At 34.1% G+C, this 22,693-nt stretch overlaps 3 protein-coding genes across 9 annotated transcripts; 2 read left to right on the top strand and 1 right to left on the bottom strand.

Moving 5' to 3' along the window:
* Window positions 1-72: 72 nt before the first annotated feature.
* LOC18102531 (uncharacterized) lies at window positions 73-3,448 on the bottom strand. 5 transcript variants are annotated; one of them, XR_002984142.2, is made up of 6 exons: window positions 3,291-3,448; window positions 2,559-3,177; window positions 1,891-2,467; window positions 1,081-1,164; window positions 889-963; window positions 73-781 (listed from the first exon to the last, which is right to left on the bottom strand). XR_002984142.2 is itself a non-coding variant. In XM_002314699.3 (3 exons), the coding sequence occupies exons 2-3, from the start codon at window positions 3,095-3,097 to the stop codon at window positions 2,288-2,290; spliced, it is 456 nt and encodes a 151-aa protein (XP_002314735.2). In that variant the 5' UTR covers window positions 3,098-3,177; window positions 3,291-3,448; the 3' UTR covers window positions 1,376-2,287. The 5 variants fall into 5 exon arrangements, 1 of the variants encoding a protein (XP_002314735.2); XR_002984140.2 differs by having other exon boundaries at window positions 889-1,164; XR_002984139.2 differs by having other exon boundaries at window positions 73-1,164.
* Window positions 3,449-6,223: 2,775 nt separating this feature from the next.
* LOC7459064 (ATP-dependent Clp protease adapter protein CLPS2, chloroplastic) lies at window positions 6,224-9,128 on the top strand. 3 transcript variants are annotated; one of them, XM_024609938.2, is made up of 4 exons: window positions 6,224-6,645; window positions 7,108-7,206; window positions 7,609-7,718; window positions 8,398-8,762. In XM_024609938.2, the coding sequence occupies exons 1-4, from the start codon at window positions 6,399-6,401 to the stop codon at window positions 8,422-8,424; spliced, it is 483 nt and encodes a 160-aa protein (XP_024465706.2). In that variant the 5' UTR covers window positions 6,224-6,398; the 3' UTR covers window positions 8,425-8,762. The 3 variants fall into 3 exon arrangements, with proteins under 3 accessions (XP_024465706.2, XP_024465707.2, XP_002315814.3); XM_024609939.2 differs by lacking the exon at window positions 8,398-8,762 and adding an exon at window positions 7,955-8,231 and having other exon boundaries at window positions 6,226-6,645; XM_002315778.4 differs by lacking the exon at window positions 8,398-8,762 and adding an exon at window positions 8,790-9,128 and having other exon boundaries at window positions 6,233-6,645.
* Window positions 9,129-12,508: 3,380 nt separating this feature from the next.
* Window positions 12,509-22,003, top strand: LOC18102530 (threonine--tRNA ligase, mitochondrial 1-like). Its single transcript, XM_024609682.2, is given in 20 exon segments — window positions 12,509-12,880; window positions 12,954-13,191; window positions 13,286-13,345; window positions 14,364-14,453; window positions 15,221-15,295; window positions 15,426-15,554; window positions 15,649-15,738; window positions 16,710-16,798; window positions 16,883-16,979; window positions 17,060-17,146; window positions 17,626-17,710; window positions 18,017-18,111; window positions 18,441-18,473; window positions 18,564-18,650; window positions 19,293-19,385; window positions 19,965-20,057; window positions 20,153-20,374; window positions 21,001-21,072; window positions 21,291-21,362; window positions 21,680-22,003. Coding segments are annotated over 20 exon segments (2,148 nt in total). The 5' UTR covers window positions 12,509-12,635; the 3' UTR covers window positions 21,776-22,003.
* The last annotated feature ends 690 nt before the right edge of the window (window positions 22,004-22,693 follow it).

Genomic DNA, 22,693 nt, shown 5'->3' with positions numbered 1-22,693 from the left:
AAACACCATCATTAAAGTGGAAAATTGGGTCTGCAGAGGGGACAATTCAAGAAAGAGGAAAGACGCCTCCAATGATTTTGACTAGAACACTTTCTAGCTGCAAACAACCATGTCTAAAGTGGAAATCACAAGTGTTTCAAACCACAGATACAGCCTATCTGAAAACATGAACCACATTCCCATATACATCAGTAACAGCTGTGCTCGTGCTAGCATTGTCCTGACCATGCTTCCGTATTGCACTTTGTTTCAGAGTGGGAAACTTTTACCTAAAAAATTAGTTTCAGGCTCTGCCAATCTAAAATTGAGCATCTTCATATGGCGTTTTCAAACGACCCTGATTTGCACCTGTTAACTAACAATAATGCTCTTTCAAAGCTTTTCATGTATGACTTATATAGAACGTCGTGGCTTTAACTTCACAAGAAGCCACTACACCTTTTCTCTCTCAGCAGCAGGCGAAAACCAATTCTCCATGCTTGTCCTTGAATCATGCCACCCATTATTATTTATGTACTGCGAAGGCCTAAATTAATCATAGCCTTTTAGGTGACAATGATCGAACTACAACTAGGTGCCGTTCACAACTTTTGTGATGAATAGAACCTCTGAAAAGTGAAAACCTTGTCCCTGAGCTTTATCAACAACCAATCATTTAGAGTGCACTCAAATCCAAACTGCCTATAGCCCTCAAAAAAATCCTACAAATATGCTTCATCTCAGGAGCACAATCCCACTTTTACTCTTCTCAGACTCAGGCCATCACTTTGTTTCAAAGGTGCTGATTATAGCAGCAAAAAATTGTTGAATTATCCTTTTAGAGATTGCTTTCTAAAAGAAAAGGAGGCAGATCTGAATAGGATTAAGAGGCAAGCTTTGTTGTCTAACCTTAACGAGGGAAGAAGAAATCAATTCAGTACGGTGACCATCTAAATAATTACCTACTCACATGTTCATACCAGACTGCAGTGAAAATCAAGAAGTTGTTCTTACATCCAATAAAGAGCCAATCAAGCAACATAAATAATCGCAAAAGAAAAGATCATGGCCAGTTACATTAATAGTATATTAATAATTTACCTCTAAAATCAGGCAATTCACCATCCATCTGAGATCCCTTGTGCATGCACCATCTCTCATTGTTCCTCCAGGGCCCCAAATGCCCTAGTAAAAGCTTCACTGATTAAAATATATAGTTTGTGACCTACATGTCAAGGTCCTAATGACATGGATAGAAGTGTGTGTGTGCATGAATGAGGTCCAGATAAGATTGCCACCAAAGTAAATGATTGTAGGCTAATCCTATACTAATCAACTTGACATTCATCCATTATTTTTCAGCTATCTTGCCATGCAACAAGCCTGGAATTTAAGATTGCAAGCAATCCTGTGTTTTTCATGGAATCTCATATTCCCAGGAATGTTATTGTGGTGAATATTTCTAGACAATCTTCATCCAATGTTCTTTTACAGGCTTGAGAAGGAATATTTGGATTACAAGATAGTAATACCATATTTAATCAGAATCATAACACATCCTGACAGATCAAAAAACAATATAAATTAGACAATAACTTCATTGAGCATTCAAAGGCTTTGGGATTCCTAAGATGGTGGCATAAATGCAAGTTACCACTGCCAAATCATATTGGTATGTATGAACAAAGCTGTGGTCTAGCTGAAAAAAGAAGTTAATTCTACAGTTGAAGACAGAAAACTTCATAACAAGTCAATAACCAAGTACCAGCTCTAGTAGAAATACAATCCTTTTATAATGATAATTCACAAAATACAGACAGGACTGTTATACGCATTCTTCAGTAATTTCTACCATTTTTCATGTAAACATTCAGACTACTGAATAAAAAAAATGCCAGCAGAAAAACAAACCTGGGGAAATATCATCTGTAGTGAAGAGGTGATGGAAGTTTCCAGAGATTGCTTGCTTGATGGAAACAAATTAAGAGTATCACAGTAGCATCTCAATATTTTGGCTTCCGGATAATTGATGACTCCCCGTTAAGAAATTTGGATCTTTCATTCAGTCAAGCAACAAGGTAACCTTGTCTTTGAGAATGCTCTTCTTCATCGGGGGCGCCATTCCTCCTCCAACATCATTCTGACTTTTCTTTTTCCGCTCATATGCAAAAAAATCCATATCCTTTGTTACAAATTCTGTCCTCTTCCATCAGCTTCTTAAGCAAGGGGCCCAAAAACAGATCCAACATGTCATGTGCAGTATCCCCTGTCCTACTTGTGGAAATGAGATTTTGTTCACTTACTAAATTCAGAGTTGAACTATAAGAAGCAGTGTTTCACAGCTAGCTGATGTATGTTCGTCATCAGGAACAATGAGAGACTCTTCTAAATCATGCTTAGAGGAAGTTGCTGTTGTAAGTTGTCTTTGTAATTTACGTTCTCTACTTGATGTATGCTTTTTCCTTGAATCCTCATCAACTTTGACATACTGCATATAGATCATACCGTCTTGAGATCTTTTCACTCAAGAATATTAAAAATAAATAAAAACAGAAATTACTTTGTAAGAATCTTCGTACCTACCCTGGGATCAATCACCAGACACACCGCTTAAGCCGAGAAAAGAGTGTATCTTTAACGACAATTCTGTTTCTTAATTGTGATTAAATATGATGAAATGGCAATTCAAGTTCACAAGTCTCTGTTGGCATGAACAATCATGCTATCCATCATCAGAATGGCTTCCGTTTTAAATGAAATTCTTCAACAATTCTTTAATTTGTAAAACATGGCATGCCACATTGCATTACATCCATCTTGAGCAGTAAATGAATCACCTCACCTCTTCGGCAATGCTGACTAAATCTTCATTAGACAGCTCCTCCCCTGCCTTACTTTTTGCTTTTCGCTTTCTCTTAAACCGATTGCTCGTTTTCTTGTTTATGACACTGTCAGTATCATCATTCAACTCTTTATTATCTGTATCTTGGTTTCCTTTCCTCCTCTTGGCTTCAAATTTTGAATTCTTCGCCAAAGTCTTCTTCTTCTTCTTCTTCAGGCTCGGCAGTGTCATCACTGTGCCTCTTCTTATTCGTCTTCTTCTTCTTATAATTATCATTGTTAGCAATTACACGAACACCAAGCATCCAATAGGTAAACGCCGTGTACTTTCCTCAACCATTATCTCGTTCTTTAGCCCTGGAAAAAAAACAAAGAGATTCCGATTTCAAAATATTACTTGATTAGTATCCTCAGATTCACAGATTCAAAGAAAGAAAATTCAAAGAGATTCAATCAGAAAAATCACATACCAGTGATTTGATGTATTGCCCCAAAAAAGAAATGAGCTGTGGAGGAAAAATGATATTCCACCAAGGAAATTCCACGATCCAATCAGAATCTTGCCTCGGTTTCCTTCCGTTTTCTATTATCAGTTGGATACTCGGATGTTTAATGAAAAGTTACGCTCTAAGATAGAGTTTGAAATGGTGGTAATAGTGGTATTTTATAGTGATTTTTAAAATAATATTTTTTTATTTTTAAAAAATTATTTTTTTATATCATCTCATATTAAAATCTTTAAAAAATATTAAAAAATTAATTTTAAATAAAACAAAAATTTCTTAAAACACATCCAGCTATGTGAACAAGATGTCAGTGTTTCTTCTTCTTTTTTTTTGTAATTTCTTCTGTTTTTAAAGTAAATAAAAAAAATTATTTGATAAATTATAAAACGTAATTTACTATATGTAGAATCTAGTATAATTTGTGTTTAAAATACAAGTTAATCAAAAGTAGCTTCAAGCTGGTTTTCTTTTTATGTCGGCTGTGGAGAGTGAATTAATTCATTTTGCACTTTTCACGTGAACAATAAAAAATATTTTTGTTGTTTATGGACGGTCCGGGTTCGGTCCAAACCTGTAAAAAAATCAAAAAATTATTAGAGAATAAAATCTATAAAAGAAATTAAAAAATTAATAGAAAAAAAAAAGAATAGCTTATTCATTGTTCATAACTCCTTCATTGTTAGCCAGGTTTTTACCCCCTGTTCTTTTAATATAAGAAATAATCTAAACACTATATTGAAGATTGAGGGCTTAACTTCATTGTTTTTTTACATCATTTAAAACAAATGCAAGTGGATTATAAATCAGTATATCTAGTTTTGAAAAACTGGTTAGATAGTTTTTTTAGTTTTAAAAACTAATTAACTAACCTTGTTCATTCAATTCATGTTTTGTTTTTCATTTTTTAAATAGAAAAAGGAAAAAAAAGTAAATATATGAAACGATTAATGAAATAAAAAAATCCTTGGAGTAAAATAATATTAATTTAATCATGATTGAAATTATTTAAAATTTTAATTAATTAGTTTTTAAACTAGAAGTATTATCTAATTTACTTAACAAAGCTAAATGGGATAATTTATAATCTACTAACCAAACGCTAGGAATAGAGCATCTAAGTATAAACTCTTGACAGATACCAATAGCCACCACTCCCAATGCAAGTAGATTGTCAGATATTGTTTGTTTAATAGAAAATAGTTTTTTTGAAATTATTTTTAATTTTTTTATGTGTTTGTTTAATCTTATAAAAATTAATCAATAAAAAAATTGACTTAATTTCTAGAAAAAAATTTACTTTTATTTGAAAATTGTGAAAAATTCAGAATTATCTTGTTATTTGTTAATTATATCAAATTTAATCTTTAATCTTTTAATTGCTATATATTTTTTATTGTAAATATTTGTTTTGTTCAACTCCACAATGTATTTCGTTGATTATTTTAAATTTAATTTAATTTAATTTAATTTTTATATAAATTTTATTTCTTATTTTTTCATTGTTCTTTACTTTTTTTTCTTATCATTTTCTTAATTGAAATTTTTTATTTATTATATTTAGTTCATATTTTCTTGATTGATATTTATTTATATTTGAAATAATTTATGAAATTTTTTTCATCATCTTTCAACTTTTTTATCTGTTAAATTTGGTTTTTATTATTTTAATTTTTATTTATTTTATTTAAAATAATTTATGAAATTATTTTTCTAATTTAATCATCTAACTTTTTTTGTTTATAAATTTTGATCTTTATTCTTTTAATAAACTAAAAAAAATTAAAAAATTATTTTTCAGCTCATTTTCACGACTTAGCTAAACATTAAAAAATCTTTTTTAATTTATTTTTTATAACACTATTAAATATTAAAAAATAATTTAATTTTCAATAATTCACTTCAAAATAAAACTATTCTCTAAAAAAGAAACTATTCTAACGCGAACAAACAGTACTAGGTAAAAATACCCCTTTCTTGCGGACTGAAAATGCAGCCTACAGACCTCTTTTTAACTCGGACATTTATCGGGCCCGAACTTATATGATGGGTGTGTGTGTGTGTGATGCCTACGGGGCATGGGCTAGAGCTCCCAGAGGGAAGATAGTTGGGATAGCATCAGCACTTGTGATTTCTTTGTAAATTTAATCACAAAAAATACGAGGAAAATTTACACACATCTCAATAATACAAACCACAAAGCCAAGTTAGTTGATGCTGACGATATGATCATCGTGTCAATTAAGCATGATCATATGCCAAAAAACTGTTTTAAACACAGTGTCCGTCTCAATATCGCAAGAACAGACAAAAGGGAAAGGTCTAGAAATTCACAAAAGAGTGCGGCCCAAATTGAAATTTGAATTAAAGCGTCTCTTTCTCAACGGCCATTGTGGCGTGGGAATTCAAGGATAAAAAATTAAAACCAAGAGAAAGAAAATAAATAAATAAAACAAGGCTGCAGTCTGTTAAAACTTGAAAGTGATATCCAGCTTGTTTGGTTTGCCGTGTAGATTTTATTTTAAAAATGTTATTTTTTTAGAAATATATTAAAATATTTTTTTAGATATTTTAGAAAAAAAAATTTAAAAAAATTTAATATTTTTAAGTTAAACCCACTTTTAAAATATAATCAAACAAAATTACAAACAAAACGGTAGAGTTTAGGATTATAATAATAGTTACTTTTTAATAAAAAAAATTATTTAAAATTATATAAAAAAAATATTTTTTATTTTTTAAAATTTATTTAAATTCAAACGCGATTTCCGCGGCAATTCCTAGACAAGACAAAAATGAAAGCAGCCACAATAATTCTTTAAGGAATAAAATATTGACGAGTAATAATTTGAGAAAGTGTGAGCCCGGACACGACAAAGCAACGGGGTAAATATCTTCTTAACAAATGACACTACACTGCTCTTAGTAGGCGGTAGACAAACAACCACCCAGAGTGTATTATAGCCATAGACGGAGCCCTAAAGCCAACTAGATCCCTCTGCTTCGTCTTCTTTCCTGAGACTCTCTATTATAGCTACAAGATTTCGCTATAGGAGTATACACAAAACTAGGAAAATGGCATTATTTACAGCAGCATCCACGACACGGTTTTCCTCTACAAAGCTGCAGTCTGTCCACTTCAACAGCATTGACGGTCCAATCCCCACTCATAGCACGAGGGCAAATTTCCCACAAAAAAGAGTAATTGCTATGTCTACGAATCTCGCTGTTAAGGCTTCCTTCACCAAGGGAGGTACTGGAGTCTTGGAACGCCCCACTTTTGATCAATCCCAGTTTGACCCTTCTTCTCAAGCTCTCGAAGGTCTCTCTCATTTTCTTTCTTTATTTTCCCATATTTTCTCTTGGCTTCTTTTTTGTCAAATGTAATTTAATCCAATACTCCATGACAATATAATGCATAAACGAAGGAGATAGTGTTTCTTGACGAGATTCGGCGATTTTATTTTATTGTTGTGAATGATGCACTTGATTTTTCACAATAGTAGATTTTGCCATTTTTTCGCCTTCAGCCCTTTGCTTACCCCCTCCTCATCCGAGTGGTAAAGAAACATTAAAAACATCTCTCCTTGTCTACATGATAATGTTTTGATTTACTCCCCATCTTGCTAATACTGTTGCTTTGTGCCTTTTTTTTTCTTTTCTATTTTGGTTATTCAAACATATTTTTGCTAGCATTCCTGTAATAGCTAGCATTCATGAAAGTGTTGGTGGATTATATTGCTAGTTTTTGGATTGTTTATTTTGTTTCTGTTTGTCGAAACAGGAGGGGATATCGGACGACTAAGGGATAAGAGAGGTGTTGGGAGTGGAGATAGCTATAGAGTCTTGCTAATTGATGATGCTCGTCATTCTGAAAGGTTAGGTATGTAGTTTAAGTCTCTTTCTCATTTTATGTATCCAAATAAAGATGGATTGGATACCCTTTAGAAGTATAGCGAGTTTAATTTATGATTTTTTTCTTATGGATAATGTAATTTTATGGATCCCACTCTACTGCGTGCCCGAAGGTTATTCAAATGCTTAAATGAACAAGTTAGGTAGATGCGAGCATAAACTTTCCATGCTCTCAACTTCTAAGATTGTTAATTTTGATCTTTGTGAAGGCACATAAATAAAGCTGCTTGAGAGTTAAAATGCTAGAAATCAGAAGTCAGCAGTTCATTGCAAATTGCCTTCTTCTTAGAATTGACCAAGTTGTAGGAAAAGTTGAAATATTGTATTCCACATTCTTAACTTACTGCTATGAGTGTTCATTTTTGTGTAGTTGCAAAGGTATTACCTCAAGCTGTTCCATCAGTAACACCCGATGATGCTAGAAAACTATTTCATGAGTCACGAGAAAATGGCGTAGCAGTTGTTATAGTCACAGTTAAGGTATAATTCTTCCACTGCATCATATAAGTCATGTGCATATCTCGCTTCTTCGTAATTGGTTGAATGGTGTCATAAATGTCTACATGGTGATATGCATAATAGTCATTTGGATAATAATACATTGTCAGGGTAAGCCTAAGGGTTGTCTAATCAAACAAACCTTGATATATTGTAATTATGTTTAGGAATCTTTTAATAACCAAATCTCCGGGCATCCAATCATGCTTTGAATGCAGGTCATTGTGGTACCGTGATAACATCTCACTTTAATATGTGTGCGTGTGCTCTGGGTGTGTAAAATCCAGCATGCTGGCCTCCTACATAACATGCAGATATTAGCAACCTTGTTGCAAAATATTGCCTTTGGCTCCATTGTCATTCAGAAGCATACACAGAAGGGTGTGCCATAGCTGTCCTTAGTTTGTTGTATTATGAATAATAGGGTTCTCTTCATTTGACATCGTACCATGTAAATCAACAACTGGTATTCAGAGGGATTGCTTTTGTTGCTAAGCATGTGGGCATAATTGTTGAGTTGCATGATTGGCCACCAAATATACTTGTTGACATGCTGGCCTCCGACATCACATGCATGATTGCTTAATTGTATACGTGTTCTCATGTGGATATTTTCTAAAACCACTTTTTAAACAATACCATAACTTGATAACTGTTGTAGAAATCAGAGGAGACCCCAAAGGAATGAGGGATTACCAGCATTGTGATTTAAAAGGTGTTCATCCATGTACCAGCACTCATGCGCACACAGCATTTAATCTCCTTTTCTTTTGACAAATTTATGTTGAAGAACTTCTGTTACATTTGCTTTTATAGTTAAACCACGTATTACCATCCTAACAAGACGACAGAGTTAGCTGATGCACCTATGATGTGGAAATGTTATCTTGATGGCTGCTTTTAATATGACAATGTAAAACATGTCTAGCACTAACCTTATGACTGTTGGTCCTACCTGTACTTGTTGGTGGATTTAGATAACCATGATTAATGAGTTGCCTAGTTAAGCTATCTAAGATGAGTGGTAGCTGAAAGCTTGAATTTGGTGTACAGGAACATGCTGAGTTTTACTCCCAGATGATGGTTCGCGGTGGATTACGATCAATCATTGAGCCAGAATCGAATACTGTGTAAAGTTGTCAGCTATAAACCAGTATATGCGAAGATGAAAGTTAAGGTTAAGGGAATTTTGGAAATTACATGGTTTTTCCTTTCCTCTTTCCAGAAAAAAAGGAGAAGAAAAATAAAAAGGCTTAAAAAAATAGAGAAGAGGGAAGGAGATTCAGACACCAAGGATATGTACTAGTAGTTCTTTAGAAGAGCTTAATTATATACTGTCTTCAAAACATGAACCAATAGTTAAATCACGAGCATGGTGACTTGTGTGATCAATGTCTCTTACCATTCTACTTTTCCCCCACCACTTTGTATGTTGGCCATTTAAGGTTTGGTACGGTGAACCTGAAAATAGGCCGCTCGTCAACAGGCAGCAAGTTGGAGGTGCTTAAAATTTATTTGGACATAGAGGCAAGCACTTAAAGATACTGTTGGATTCTCTGCTGGTGGTGGCATTTGCTTAACAGATGTTGCATAATATCCTAGTAGAATGACTATGTTTTACTAACAGGGTATACTTGATCTCTCTGTGTTTTGAACAAATTTTCAATCGTTAAAGAATATAGCCTCGTTACTGGCGAAGCTAGGAAAATGTTCCAGCCGCCGTCGTTAGCTAGTTTTCAATTGTAACTATTGGTAGACCAGCTAATTAGTGTTTTTTTTTTAATTTATGTTTATACGCCTGATCGCGCGCTTAAAAGAAACTGCAAGAAACATTTTCACTTCGTGACTAGTTCTGCCACTCGGTTCTTGAACCTTTACAGCCGAGGTTGAATCAGATTCTAGGACCAAATCATCTGAACTTAGAAGACACGTCATGCGGCCTCATTGATGGCAAGGGATTCTTCGCACTACGTGTTGGAAATATGTCAATTTTATGATCTAATCGTAATTAGTAAACGAGTAGAGGATGCAGTTAAGTTCTAGCAAGCTAATGGATCATAGCACCTTTCTAATGATGGTTGAACAATACAAAAAACCCAGTTACCTACGTAAAGATAAAACCAAGAAAAAACGAAAATGACCCTCCCCACTCCCACCTCGCAATCTTCCACCGTGCCTTACCGAGCACCACCGCCACCACTTCTCCCACAACCCACGGCCGCTTTTCTAGTCACTCCTTTCCAAGCTGTAGCTTCTGATGCTCCCAAGTACCAAGCGATATATTCAATCAAATCTCATGTACTTATCGTCATTTGCATCTTAATGAGAATAGATTGTTTGGTCCTGTTCTTCAAAAACCTATCAATGGCCCGCTACTTGGTTGATATAATTGAAATGTAACATGTGCTTCTCATATATGGGAGCATCTAGCCATTCCACTCGAAGTTGTTTTTAGTTTAGCCACAAGGCTCGAGATTGTTAGACGAAGCTGGTTTATTGTTGTCTAAACCACCAAATCGACAAGGTAAAAATTTTCATGCGAGTAAAAATTCATTGCCTGATCATGAAATTCTATTGATAATTCTGATAGCAAAAAATCCAATTGAGCAAAGCATGTCGAGGGTCCTTGCATTTTGTGATGACTGTTTGGATCTAATGAATGGGTTGACGCTTTTTTTTTTGTTGTTGGATAAACTATGACAAAGAACAGGACAAAAAACGAGGCCTATACAGATATTATCTTTCAAAATATTTTCTCAACCCAATGTTACCTTTCAGGATTCAAAGGTTCTTCCTCCGAAATAAACAGCATTATATACACAAGCCCACTATCATTTTTTTTATTGGTTAGTATTTTATATTAAATTTCATTATATAAATGATTTTATTTTTTCAATGTAAAATAAGAAATTTTGTATATACTTGTACTCGCAAGAAATAAGTTGTGTTTTTTCAATATAAAATAAAAATATTTTGAAATAGTTTTCATTATTTATAACATTTTTTAACTTCATAATTTTTTTTATTGTGAATCGAAAAGTTGAAGCATGTATTTAATCAAATAAATCAAGAATTATATACATAAATAAATGTTAAAAAAGATGTTGGCATATATCAAAGACTAAATAAAAATTCTAAGAGATAAATATAAATCAAAATATATGATTTTGTGTGGTGAGGAGTTATTCAATTTTTTTAAAAATTTTAAGTTAATAATTTTTGTATAAGAAAATCAATAATTTAAATTCTATCAAGACATAATAATTTGCTAGTATAATCTCTCTTTCTATTATTAATCTATTTTTTCTCAACATAATTTATTTTTCCAACAATATGCTTCATTTAATAAAAACCAAAAGCTATTAAAGTAAATATCCAAAAGACTCTAAAGAGTCCAAAATAAGGATAAAAGAAACATATTTTTAAAAACCTCTTTATTTTATTAATGCAATTTCTTTTTATTGGTAATCTTCTTAATATAATGTTTACCTTTTGAAGTAGAAAATTATCATAATCATAAATGAAAATTTTAATAAAAAAAATAAGTTTTTCATTATTATACCACGGGTGTATTCAAATACAAAAGAATAATATACTAAAACTTTTTGTTGTTTTTTTTTCATGTAATCATGAGATAACAAAACAATCCGTGCAGAAACCAAAAAAAATATATATATATATATACAAATCAGGAAGGTATATTATTAAATATTGTAACCATGAGTAGATATTCAATATTTTTAGCCTCCTGTTTACCCTCTCTTGAACATCGGTGCACTACTTCTCAGTTAAAGAGCTGGATTTTTTTTTTTCCATACTTAGGTGACGTAGTGTGATAATAAAAAGCTTAAGATTTGTATATTAATTTTCGAGGACGTGTATTTTTTATAAAAACTTGAAATAATTGAGATTTTACTCGCTCATTTAATTTTACAAAATACATTTTCTAAAAAATGAAGTTTTCTGGATTCCAAAACAAAATTATGATCTTTTTTCTTTTCTTTTCATGGCTACTAGTTAAGCATGACTGTCCTCACTTTTATTGGAGTGGATACTATTTCAAGGAAAATTTTGATATGTTATTAAACTTGAAAATATAATTATTTTATTTTATTTATTTTTCAGTCAAGATAATTTTTTATTAATATACATGCTGTTTATGTTAAAAACCAAATATTTAATGATTGTCAAACCATTTTTTTTTTTAAATATCAAAATAATATACCCATATCCTATTCGTTGAATTTCAGTTAGTTATTTATCTGAGTATCCATTATCTTGTATACTATATATTATTCATTATAAAATAAAAAAACAAATACACTCAAACTGACAACGAAAAAACAAAATAGCCATGTCTTGTCCTGCAAACGCGTGTTTATTATGTTTTGTTTAAACTATAATTTTTAAATTCGATCCGGTCTAAAGTTCAAGTTCCTGGTTTTAACTGGTTCATCAGGTCAACTAGGTTAATTTTGTTTTTTAATTAAAACGATATTGTATTAATAAAAAAATAAAAATCAATGGGTTTTTGACCGGATCTTGCCGGATCAACTAGGTCGCCGGATCACCTCGAGTTTTATTTTTATTTTTATTTTTTTTAAATCCAGCTTGATTCTAATTTTAAATTATTCAGATTTTAAATTGACATGTTCAAACCGAGTTACAACACTATGAGTTAAATTTTATTCAAATTGGACGATAAAAAAGAGGTTTATTTAACTAGATCTGTAGGCTAAGCCCAAAACCGACGGTAACATAACCAAGCTAGAGTCGGAATCTCCGTTGGCGGGAACTTCACGGGCCTCTGCTTGATCCCCACGCTAGGTCCCATAACAGATACGCCTTTGAAAACCCCACCTCTGTCCAAAACCGGAAACTCCCGCATGCTATGTGCATATGTCCTCGGCTGCTCTCTCCTCTCCGCCGTTTCTCGCCCTCCTCATCTCTCCTTCTTGCCAAACCTCCTCCCCGTCTCCTCTCCTCTCCTCCTTCCCCTCCTCCACGACAATGGCTGCCTCCAACTCTCACCAAAAAGACGAAGGCTATCTCAATACAGTAATCCCCAAACGCATCCAACTCTTCCAATCCATTCAGTCTGAACAACTCTCCCGCATCCAATCCCTCCCTCACGACTCCATCAAGTAAAACCCTAATTTTTCTATTTTCTCGTATGCTTGAAAAAAATGGTATTCTGATTTTTCATTTTGGTTCTAGGATTACTTTGCCTGACGGGACAGTGAAGGAAGGAAAGAGATGGCACTCGTCTCCCATGGATATCGCGAAGGAGATTGGGAAGAGTGTGGCTGCGAATGCGTTAATTTCTCAAGTCAATGGAGTGTTGTGGGACATGAATAGGCCTTTAGAGGATGACTGTGAGCTCAAGATTTTTAATTTTGAAAGTGACGAAGGACGCGACACCTTTTGGCATTCAAGTGCTCACATTCTCGGCCAGGTATTTGAGCGAGCTTGATTAGCGGCAATGCATCGCCATCTTTTTACTTGAATTTTAATAATATCGGGTTTAATCATGGTGCGGTGCGGTACAGGCACTTGAAATGGAGTATGGTTGCAAACTTTGCATTGGACCCTGTACCACAAGAGGAGAGGTTGGATGTATTCATATACTTTACAATTCAAGTGTTCCCCTATCTGTTTACCTCTTTGGTATGATTCCCGGTTCATTTATACGTATCTCTGTAATGTCGTTTATGTTATAAATAATATATGTGAATACCAATTCTTACCATGTCACAACTCACTAAAATTGTCAAGAGATCTGAGTACGAGTCTCACTATACCAGCAGTGTAGTTCACGGAACTAATTACCTTGATTTACTTGTTTATTCAACGTAAGAAATCCACTTTTTTCTTAGATTCAAAGGGTTTTTGTTGGGACTTATCCAAGTTCACAGCATATTTAGTCAGTTAAAATGATAAACTAGCAAGTGTTATATCTCGCGTAGACTTAGTTCCAATGTTTAAGTCTCTGCAACTATGATCTTGATTTTCAGCTTCCAATTAATAATATAGTTCTTTCTGAATATTTCCTTTCTTATATAGGTTTTACACGCTTACATCTATATTAAACACAAATACTCGTAAATCTAGCATAAAGTATAACGAAAAAATTGCCAGTCTTCACATTCGCCAAGGCACCATGATTGGGATCCCAGTTTAAATTACCAGACAGAGGAAGCAATATCTAAGCCTATGTATCTGACGAGTATTATCTGAAGCCTTGCTTCTGTGATATTCCCACAAGCTATAGCATGGAGGATTGCATTGATGCATTTCTTTTTCAATGAAGCAGGACTTTTTTCTGGTTTTGTTTTAATATCCTGTTGATGATTGCTTTTTAGTGGGGCTTTGTCTTTTAGGTGATCAGCTGGGACTGTAACATCTCTGTGACCAGTACATATGTGAGCTCCAGCTCATTCACACAATTTTCTTCGTTATTTTGATCTTTTACAAAAAAAGCATCTGGATGGTTAAGTTAGTAACTCGATGTTCCTGCTTCAAGTGCTTAAAAATGTTGTGTTTTCATCATGCCTTTTGCTGCCATGACAGCATTTCTTCCTGAGGCCCTAGCTAAAATTTGATTTTGAAATTTATATGTTTTTGTAGGGATTCTAATATGATGCATACTATGGTGAATTGGGATTGAATGATAATCACTTCAAGCAGATAGATGCAGCTGCGCTGAAAGCTGTTGCGGTATTGTTTCATTCCCTGATCTTAGAATTTGCCATCCTTAGAGTTATTATTGTAGTGTAGCGATGTTGGCTCTCTAGTATATAAAGGAAGGCTTTTAATAACTACTCTTGCTGGTTTTAGTAAGTTATATTGGTTCTTTTTGTAGATAATCATTAGTATGTTTTGTATTTTTGTTTATATAAAACGTGGTGTATAGATGTTTCTTGTTCGAAATATCTTCATGTGGAACTGGATACATATGACATGTGGAATGGCATGCAGTTAATTGCTACTGGTGCAATAAATAAATATAATATAACTCACTGTAGTGATAGAGGGGGTTTGCATTGATATGTTGGTTAGGCGTGTAGCTGATTTTTTAAGACAATCTTGAGTATGTTCTGCAATTTTGTTATTATAAAAAGTGGATTAACAAGGTAAATGGTTTAAAATGTCAAGTTGGTACTGATAGAGTGTAAGATATATAGCTGTTTCTTGTTCTAAATCTTTTTACATGAGAGCTGGATGCATATGACATGTGGAAGGCCATGCAGATAATTGCTATTTTGCAATAAATAAATATAATGCAACTCATTTTAGTGACAGAGGAGGGTGGGTTGGGTAGGATTGCATGACATGCAAACAATGCAAGATTTATAACATGTTCCTAATTTGTTCGATTTTTTTGATGCATGGATATTGTAACCAATGTCTCCTTTTCATACATACTCATTGTTCTTAATGGTGCATTTCACTTATATTTACTGATTCAATAACTTAAATTTCAGGAGAAGCAACCTTTTGAGCGCATTGAAGTATCACGGGAACATGCACTTGAGATGTTTTCGGACAATAATTTCAAGGCAAGTTTAAGTAGCAAATTTATCTGAGCAAGCAGATCGCTTCTTAGTTAATGTCTTAATGATTTTTCCGCTTCCAAAACAAACTAAACCACCTTTATCATTTTTTTTTTTTAAATTCGGTTATGACCAGGTTGAAATCATCAATGATCTGCCCCCTGACAAAACAATAACTGTATACAGATGTGGCCCGTTGGTAGATTTGTGTCGTGGGCCTCATATACCAAACACATCCTTTGTGAAAGCACTTGCATGTTTGAAGGTGATACTTAATCACATGTTTGATCATTATTTGATATACAGTTGGTTCGCTTTAGCAAATGTAATCTGTTTAACTTTTGAATTTGTTATTGCAGGCTTCATCGGCTTATTGGAGGGGTAATAGAGATCGTGAAAGTTTACAAAGAGTGTATGGAATTTCTTTTCCTGATAAAAAACGTTTGCAGGTACCTAATTTTCATCTCTCTTCCCTTTGAATTGCATTTCTGCTTCTCACCTGCAGAGGCTTTTGCAACATGTAGCTGTGTGCTGTAGCATGGTTGTGTTGGAATTCTTGACATTTACCCCTTACTATGAAGGCAGTCTAATGAGTATTAAAATTTAGTTGTTAAGACCTTTGTCTTGATGGATGCTACAATTTTTCAAGAATGCTTTCAAATGGTTTATGATTTTGTGTGATATAATTAATTTCAGTTTTGGTGTCGTAATTTGGTTATGGGCTTGTATTATGATCCATCAAGTGTTAACTTTTTAATTCACGTGGTTGCAATATAGGTTGTGAAAAGTCCTGCTAAAGAAAAAAGAGGGAAAAGAAAAATATTTGGTTTGTTAATTTTTTTTATGAAAAAGATGTTTTATTGCATATACATGACAAAATGTTTCACATAAACACCGAAACAGGTTGCTTTATTATTAAATGATGTGCACTTATCCGTGTGTTGTAAAAGCAAAAGCAATATTGTGTTCATTGCAGCAGATTGCCTTTTAATTCTGGGCTTAAACAAACTATTATCAATCTTTTTAAACCTATGAAACGAACAAGGACTTTGAATTGGAATGAAACTATTGTTTTGAAGCCTTGGATTTGTGTCTCTCAAGAAAAAATCAAAGACATCGAGCTGCTCTTTTTGGAGTCAATAGCACAGGGTGTACTATTGAGTGAGGCTGGCTGCCGTCTGATGAAACTGGAAAAGGTGCCACAGCATTGTGTATGTAAAGAAACTTGTAACAGTTTTGGGTGACACAGATTCATTTACAATGTAAACACCTAGCTTATTTTCCTTATGAATCTTTATGCAAAACTGTGTTCTCTCTGATCTGGAGAGATTCATTCAGTGATATGAAAATGAGAAACGTGGTTATATTATTTGGTTTTAGATGTTACCATTTGTTTTCTTAACATTATTTTTTTGTACAGGAGTACAAGCATTTCTTGGAAGAAGCAAAGAAGTACGACCACAGGTTGTTGGGTACTAAACAGGAACTATTCTTTTGTCATCCACTTAGGTGCGAATGTGCCCTTGTATTTTGCCTATCTTCGTAGATCAATGTATTCCATGATGCTGATTTTGCATCTTTGGTATGTTTCAGTCCAGGAAGTTGGTTTTTTCTTCCGCATGGAACTCGGGTTTACAACAAACTAATGGAATTTATAAAAAATGAGTACAGAAGAAGAGGTTATGAAGAGGTAGAAGTCATAAATGCTTGTTTGGATCTCATAATATATAATGTCTAAAAGTGAATGCCTAAATTTATCAACTTTGGCAGGTTAAGTCTCCAAATATTTATAACATGAAACTTTGGGAGACATCTGGTCATGCTGCCAATTACAAGGAGAATATGTTTTTGCTTGAGGTGAGTCTTCTATATTTTACTGAATTCTGATTAAGAGGATAGTTAGATGATGATCAATTGGTGCAGGTTATATGCAGTTTGAATTTGGAGGATAAAGAGTTTGGAAAAAGAACCAACACATGCTATCAGGAATATCCAGTTATTATGAGAACAATATACAAAGCACACATACCTGTGACCAATTGGGTTTTCTTATTTGCTTTTGGGAGGGGTGGGGGGTTGTAAACATGATTAGTTGGCTATTGCATTGATAAGCACCACAGTGCTTCATAAAAAATTATATAGAGAAATTCTTTACGGATTATGTTAATAGATTCTGAATGAATAGAACGTTCTTGTTTGTCTTGAAATGTCAAATGATATTATGGAAGTGCAAGAAACCTTCAGGGGGTGTGTAAATTTCAAATGATTGGAACATTCTTTTTCTTTGTCTTGGAATTGAAAAAGAAAATGCTGTGATGGTACTTTGTCTGCTGCAGATTGAAAAGCAAGAGTTTGGACTGAAACCAATGAATTGCCCTGGGCACTGTTTGATGTTTCAACATAGAGTTCGTTCATATAGAGGTAAGTTTATTTCCTTCTGAATTTTATTCCACTGTTATCATTCTTGTGTGTCAGTGAGTGTTTAGCGGGGCTGGTGTGGGTTGTTTGCTCTCTTTTACCTTGAATTACTTTTAGCAGACTTGTTAAGTATTTTTAGTGTTCTGATATCATGGATGTGGAAACTATGTGCATTTTTTTATGAGAATCAATTGCTGTTTGTTGGTCACTGCCTCTCTCTTCTCAATTTTCTTGCTGCTTGTGGAGAGCTCTAGTGATGTGAATATTTGAGTGGTCCATCATCTTAACTTGTCTGGTGTTGTTTTTCAGAACTTCCTCTTCGATTTGCTGATTTTGGGGTCTTGCATCGTAATGAAGCCAGCGGTGCACTCACTGGACTAACACGTGTTCGAAGATTTCAGCAGGTCTGCGTTTAGGAAAACTCCTCCATTTTATGTTTGTAACTTTTGTGGCGTAACTCTGTAATTTTGGTTAAATAATAATAGTTATTAATTTAGTTTTCTGAGTTAATTTATATTCTTTTTAGAGCTCTATTGAACTCTTACCAAATTTGTGACTTTGAAATATCACAAGGTTTAAGAATTCATGAGTATTGGATGTGATTAGTCGTTGTTCGTAGCATTGGACTATAGTAATTTATTTATTTAGTTTCCAATCCATTGCCATAGGTTTTATACATGGCTATCATAGTAGCTGCACTTCTTTTCCTCATTTTTCTTGCATTTTGCTACAGGATGATGCTCACATATTCTGCAGGAAATCCCAGGTAATATAAGTTAAATTGAAACCCGACAAACATCATCTTAATTTCTTTTGTTGCCTAACCCTTACATAAATTGTGTGCTCTGCTTTTCAGATAAAAGCTGAAGTCAGACGTGTCTTAGAATTCATTGATTATGCCTATGGAAAATTCGGATTCACTTATGAGCTGAAGCTATCTACTGTATGATCTTGAATCTTTTGCAAATCAATTGTCTTTTCTTTTATTATGCACTTTGTGCTGATGTAAAAGGGAAACAATCTTGTCAGCTCAGACGAGAAATTTTTGCCTGATTTGAATGAAATTTGACAAATCTTAATATTAAAAAAAAAATCCTTTTGACCTTACCTTGGTGGGTTTATAGACAAAATGAATTATTTCTTGACCAAGCTAAATTTTATTCTGGCATTTTTTTTTACACAACAGTTTTCTAATATCCTTCGCTTTTAGAGATAGGTTTGGAACTGTAACTTAAAGGCTTAAAAGGTTGTTAGAGATGTTTTGGATTTCTTAGATACTAGTGATTCAGTCATTTCAAACTAATGCAGTTTTTCTGTCCTCCAGATTTTTTGGAAACAATTTTGTAAATTAAGTTGACCATTTACCATTTTCTTGAAGAAATGGATGATTTTACAGCGTCTTGATTCAGTCATTTCAAACCAATGCAGTTTTTCTGTTCTCCAGATTTTTTGGAAACAATTTTGTAAATTAAGTTGACCATTTACCATTATCTTGAAGAAATGGATGATTTTACAGTGTCTTGCTACCTAGAAAAAAAACAAACAAAAGGATTTTATTTTGTGCCTCCTGATGTCTATATTGTAGAGGCCAGAGAAATACCTAGGAGCCTTGGAAACATGGGAGGAAGCTGAGAAAGATCTCGCGGAAGCATTGAACGAGTTTGGAAAGCCGTGGAAGGTACTGTTATTCTTTAGGCACTTCTGGTCTTTGCTTGAAATTCTTGGTTGCTTTTGGTATACATGCAGTTGAAATTCTTCTTCATGGCTGTTTGTAATGCCTCTAACATCTTCAATTTGCCAACTCTAGATTTTCTAGAGAGCTAACTTTTTATTCAGAAATTTCACTAAGTTTGCAGTTCATCTACTCATCACTGAAATCATGCAAAGAGGCAGTAGTTGTAAATAACAAAATTTGAAGCTTCTTTTTAGTTTTCCTTGCAGAGTGTAGAGTCTGTTACTGTGCCCATTGCACCATAATTAATTGTGCCTAGGCTTCATCAATTGGATGAGAGGCGTTGAATCATATGAAAGCTAGGCCAATTTTCTGAAGTCTAGAAAAATATGGTGAACAACAGAAAGTGGTTTGATTTCTAAAGGATTTGTGGTCTGTCTTACTTCATATTTCCGTTTTTATCACTGTGAAAGTTCAGCCAATTGGATGTCTAGAAAATGACTGGTAACTTTTCTTATTACGCATTTCCTTTTCTCTTTTGTAATCTTTGTCTCCTGATGTGATATTTTGGTTCATGCCCTACAGTTTAATGAAGGTGATGGTGCATTTTATGGACCAAAGATAGATATCAGTGTATCTGATGCATTGAAGAGGAAATTTCAGTGTGCTACATTGCAGGTTTAGATTGTTGAATTTTAATTTATTTTCTGCCTCTTGGGCTTTTTACAGTAATGCAGGATTGTCATGTAATTAATGAATGCCTCTCCTTGCAGCTTGACTTCCAGCTTCCAGATCGTTTTAAGTTGGAATATTCAGCAGAGGATGAAGCCAAGAGTGAAACACCTGTTATGATACACAGAGCGATCCTAGGTTCTGTTGAGCGTATGTTTGCTATACTATTAGAGCATTACAAGGGGAAGTGGCCCTTTTGGCTTAGTCCTCGTCAAGCAATTGTCTGCCCTGTGTCTGAGAAATCTCAGTCTTATGCATTACAGGTTGGTTGGTTTTCTGCATGCTTTTCAACCCCTAGATAATGAACTTCTTATTAGTGTATCACATAAAATCTTCCTTGTCAACATTCTTGAATTCTACATTGCAATTTCATCTACATCTTGATTGGCATAGCACTGCTCACAGGGTGATGGGGTTTCATTGACATGATATCCTTTATGGTCTAGTAATATGCTCAGCTTGCCCCTTGCTTCATGCGTTAAGTTGATGGCAAGTGTTTCTTTTGCTATATCAGTATATGCTATGTACATGATAAGATGATCTAAATTTCTCTTATTTATTTATTCTATTGCACTCTGCTTTTTTTTTTTTTTTTTTCGGGAGGGGGTGTTGAGGGGTTAGTTTCAGTTGCTTATTCTCAATATATTTCACTCGTGTCATACAGCAATGGTTTTCAAGTGTATTACGGAGCGATGTTTATGAAAGGGATTCACTAGTTGAATTCTTGCTGGAATAGTGGAATATTGTGTCCTTTTTAGTTTTGGATTATCTTGTTTTTATTGCGAAACAGATGCAGTGTGAAAGCTTTTTGGGTGTGTTATTTTTCATATTTTGACTCTATACCCAGCACTGAACACAAACCAATGCTTTTTCTTGTTGCATTTTATAGGTGCAGGATCAGATTCATGAAGCTGGCTATTTTGTTGATGCGGACACAACTGACAGAAAGATCCAGAAAAAGGTGCTTTTACAACTCCCATCCTTGACATCAAATTAGCATCCTGCATCTTTTTATTTTTGTTTCTCTTGTAAAATAAATAACATATGCTTTGTTATAAACGCCGTTCCTTGATTCCAGCGACTTATTCGGGCTCAGTCGTGGTCTTGTGATGCTAATTAGTTTGAAAATGGATGCTACACAATTGGGTTTGTTTAGTGATTTTTTTGCCCTTCGTTCAGGTACGAGAAGCTCAGTTGGCACAGTACAATTATATACTGGTTGTGGGTGAAGAGGAAGCCAAAACTGGACAGGTAATACAGATGATCTATTAAATGAACTAATATATACATGACTTCTTGATTTAACAAGTCGCGGTCAGCTGCCCTTTATAAGGATGCTGAGTATTTTGCTTGGCATAGATACATGCGATTGAAAATAAGTTGTGGACCAAATATTAGTATGATTTTGAAGATTATGCCCCAGGAACCTCTTTTTCCTTGGCACCACTGTGTCAAAAACTATAACAAAAATATTATATCAGTGTGGTCCAAAAAGTTCCATCTTTGGATAATTTCTCTTCTTTTCGGCTATGAAAAATATAACTGTTAATATCCTTCGCTGTTTGCAGGTGAGTGTGCGGATGAGAGATAACGCTGACCATTCAGTGATGAGTATTGAGAGCCTACTCAAACTCTTCAAGGATGCAGTTGCAGATTTCCGCTAGTCACGTGCATTGAGATGATTATTCAAAGCGATTATTTCTGGTGTTGTTGTACCATGATTTACATTTTGCTTGTGAGCAACAGCTACTTATTAGGTTGATATCCCCATCAAATGGAAAAGTTTAGAAAATATTATAATGTGTATTGAGTGTGCACGCACATTGCCCAAATTTTACGTTGCAAGTCGAGGATAGGGAAAATGCCTCCAGGCTTTTGCCATCTTCTCACAATGACTCAGTTTCTATGCTCATAGCATTCATGTCCTAGTAAGAGTTCTTCATCCAGCACCCTGGGAATAGTTGCTTCTGTAGGATACATAGATTTAGTATCGGTTGGGTCATTACAGTAGGAAGGTGAACTTTTTCTACGAATGTTTTCATTGCACATGTTGCAAATGGGAAAAGCAACGACGATGCTATCTTGAAATTTGTTTTCCTCATTTGCGTCTTGAATGGGCCTTCGTGACGACGAGAGAAGCCATGATATATTTTCATCCCAAGTCTTCATACTCCTTGGAAATTCCCATTTCCTTACCCCAGTTTCTGTGCTTGGAATCATTATCTGTACTTCGCTGGTTTTGATAGGCTAACCTCGACCATTGCAGCTCGATCAGTCAGCTAGTAGCATTTCGGACATCGTCTCTAGTCTATTTATTGGCGTTCTTTGTAGTTGCGGAGATTGATGAGCAAAGATATTAATCGATGCTTCTAAGCCAAACTTAAATTATTGAAAATTAACGTGATGCGTCTTTTTATATATATATAAATTGATTGGCTACAATTCTATATTTTATGGTCCCGCCCACAAAATCAATCTAAATTTAGTCCATTCCATAAAATTGATGCAAGCTTATTTTTAGATGTATGAGGTAGTTGTGTATGCAAGACATTTCATTTTTTTCCCTTTGAGAAGAAGAAGAA

This window comes from Populus trichocarpa, chromosome 10 (genome assembly GCF_000002775.5).
Source record: "Populus trichocarpa isolate Nisqually-1 chromosome 10, P.trichocarpa_v4.1, whole genome shotgun sequence".
NCBI lineage: Eukaryota > Viridiplantae > Streptophyta > Magnoliopsida > Malpighiales > Salicaceae > Populus > Populus trichocarpa.
The sequence above is the reverse complement of the archived record's forward strand: the minus strand, read 5'-3'. Positions and strand labels throughout refer to the sequence as shown.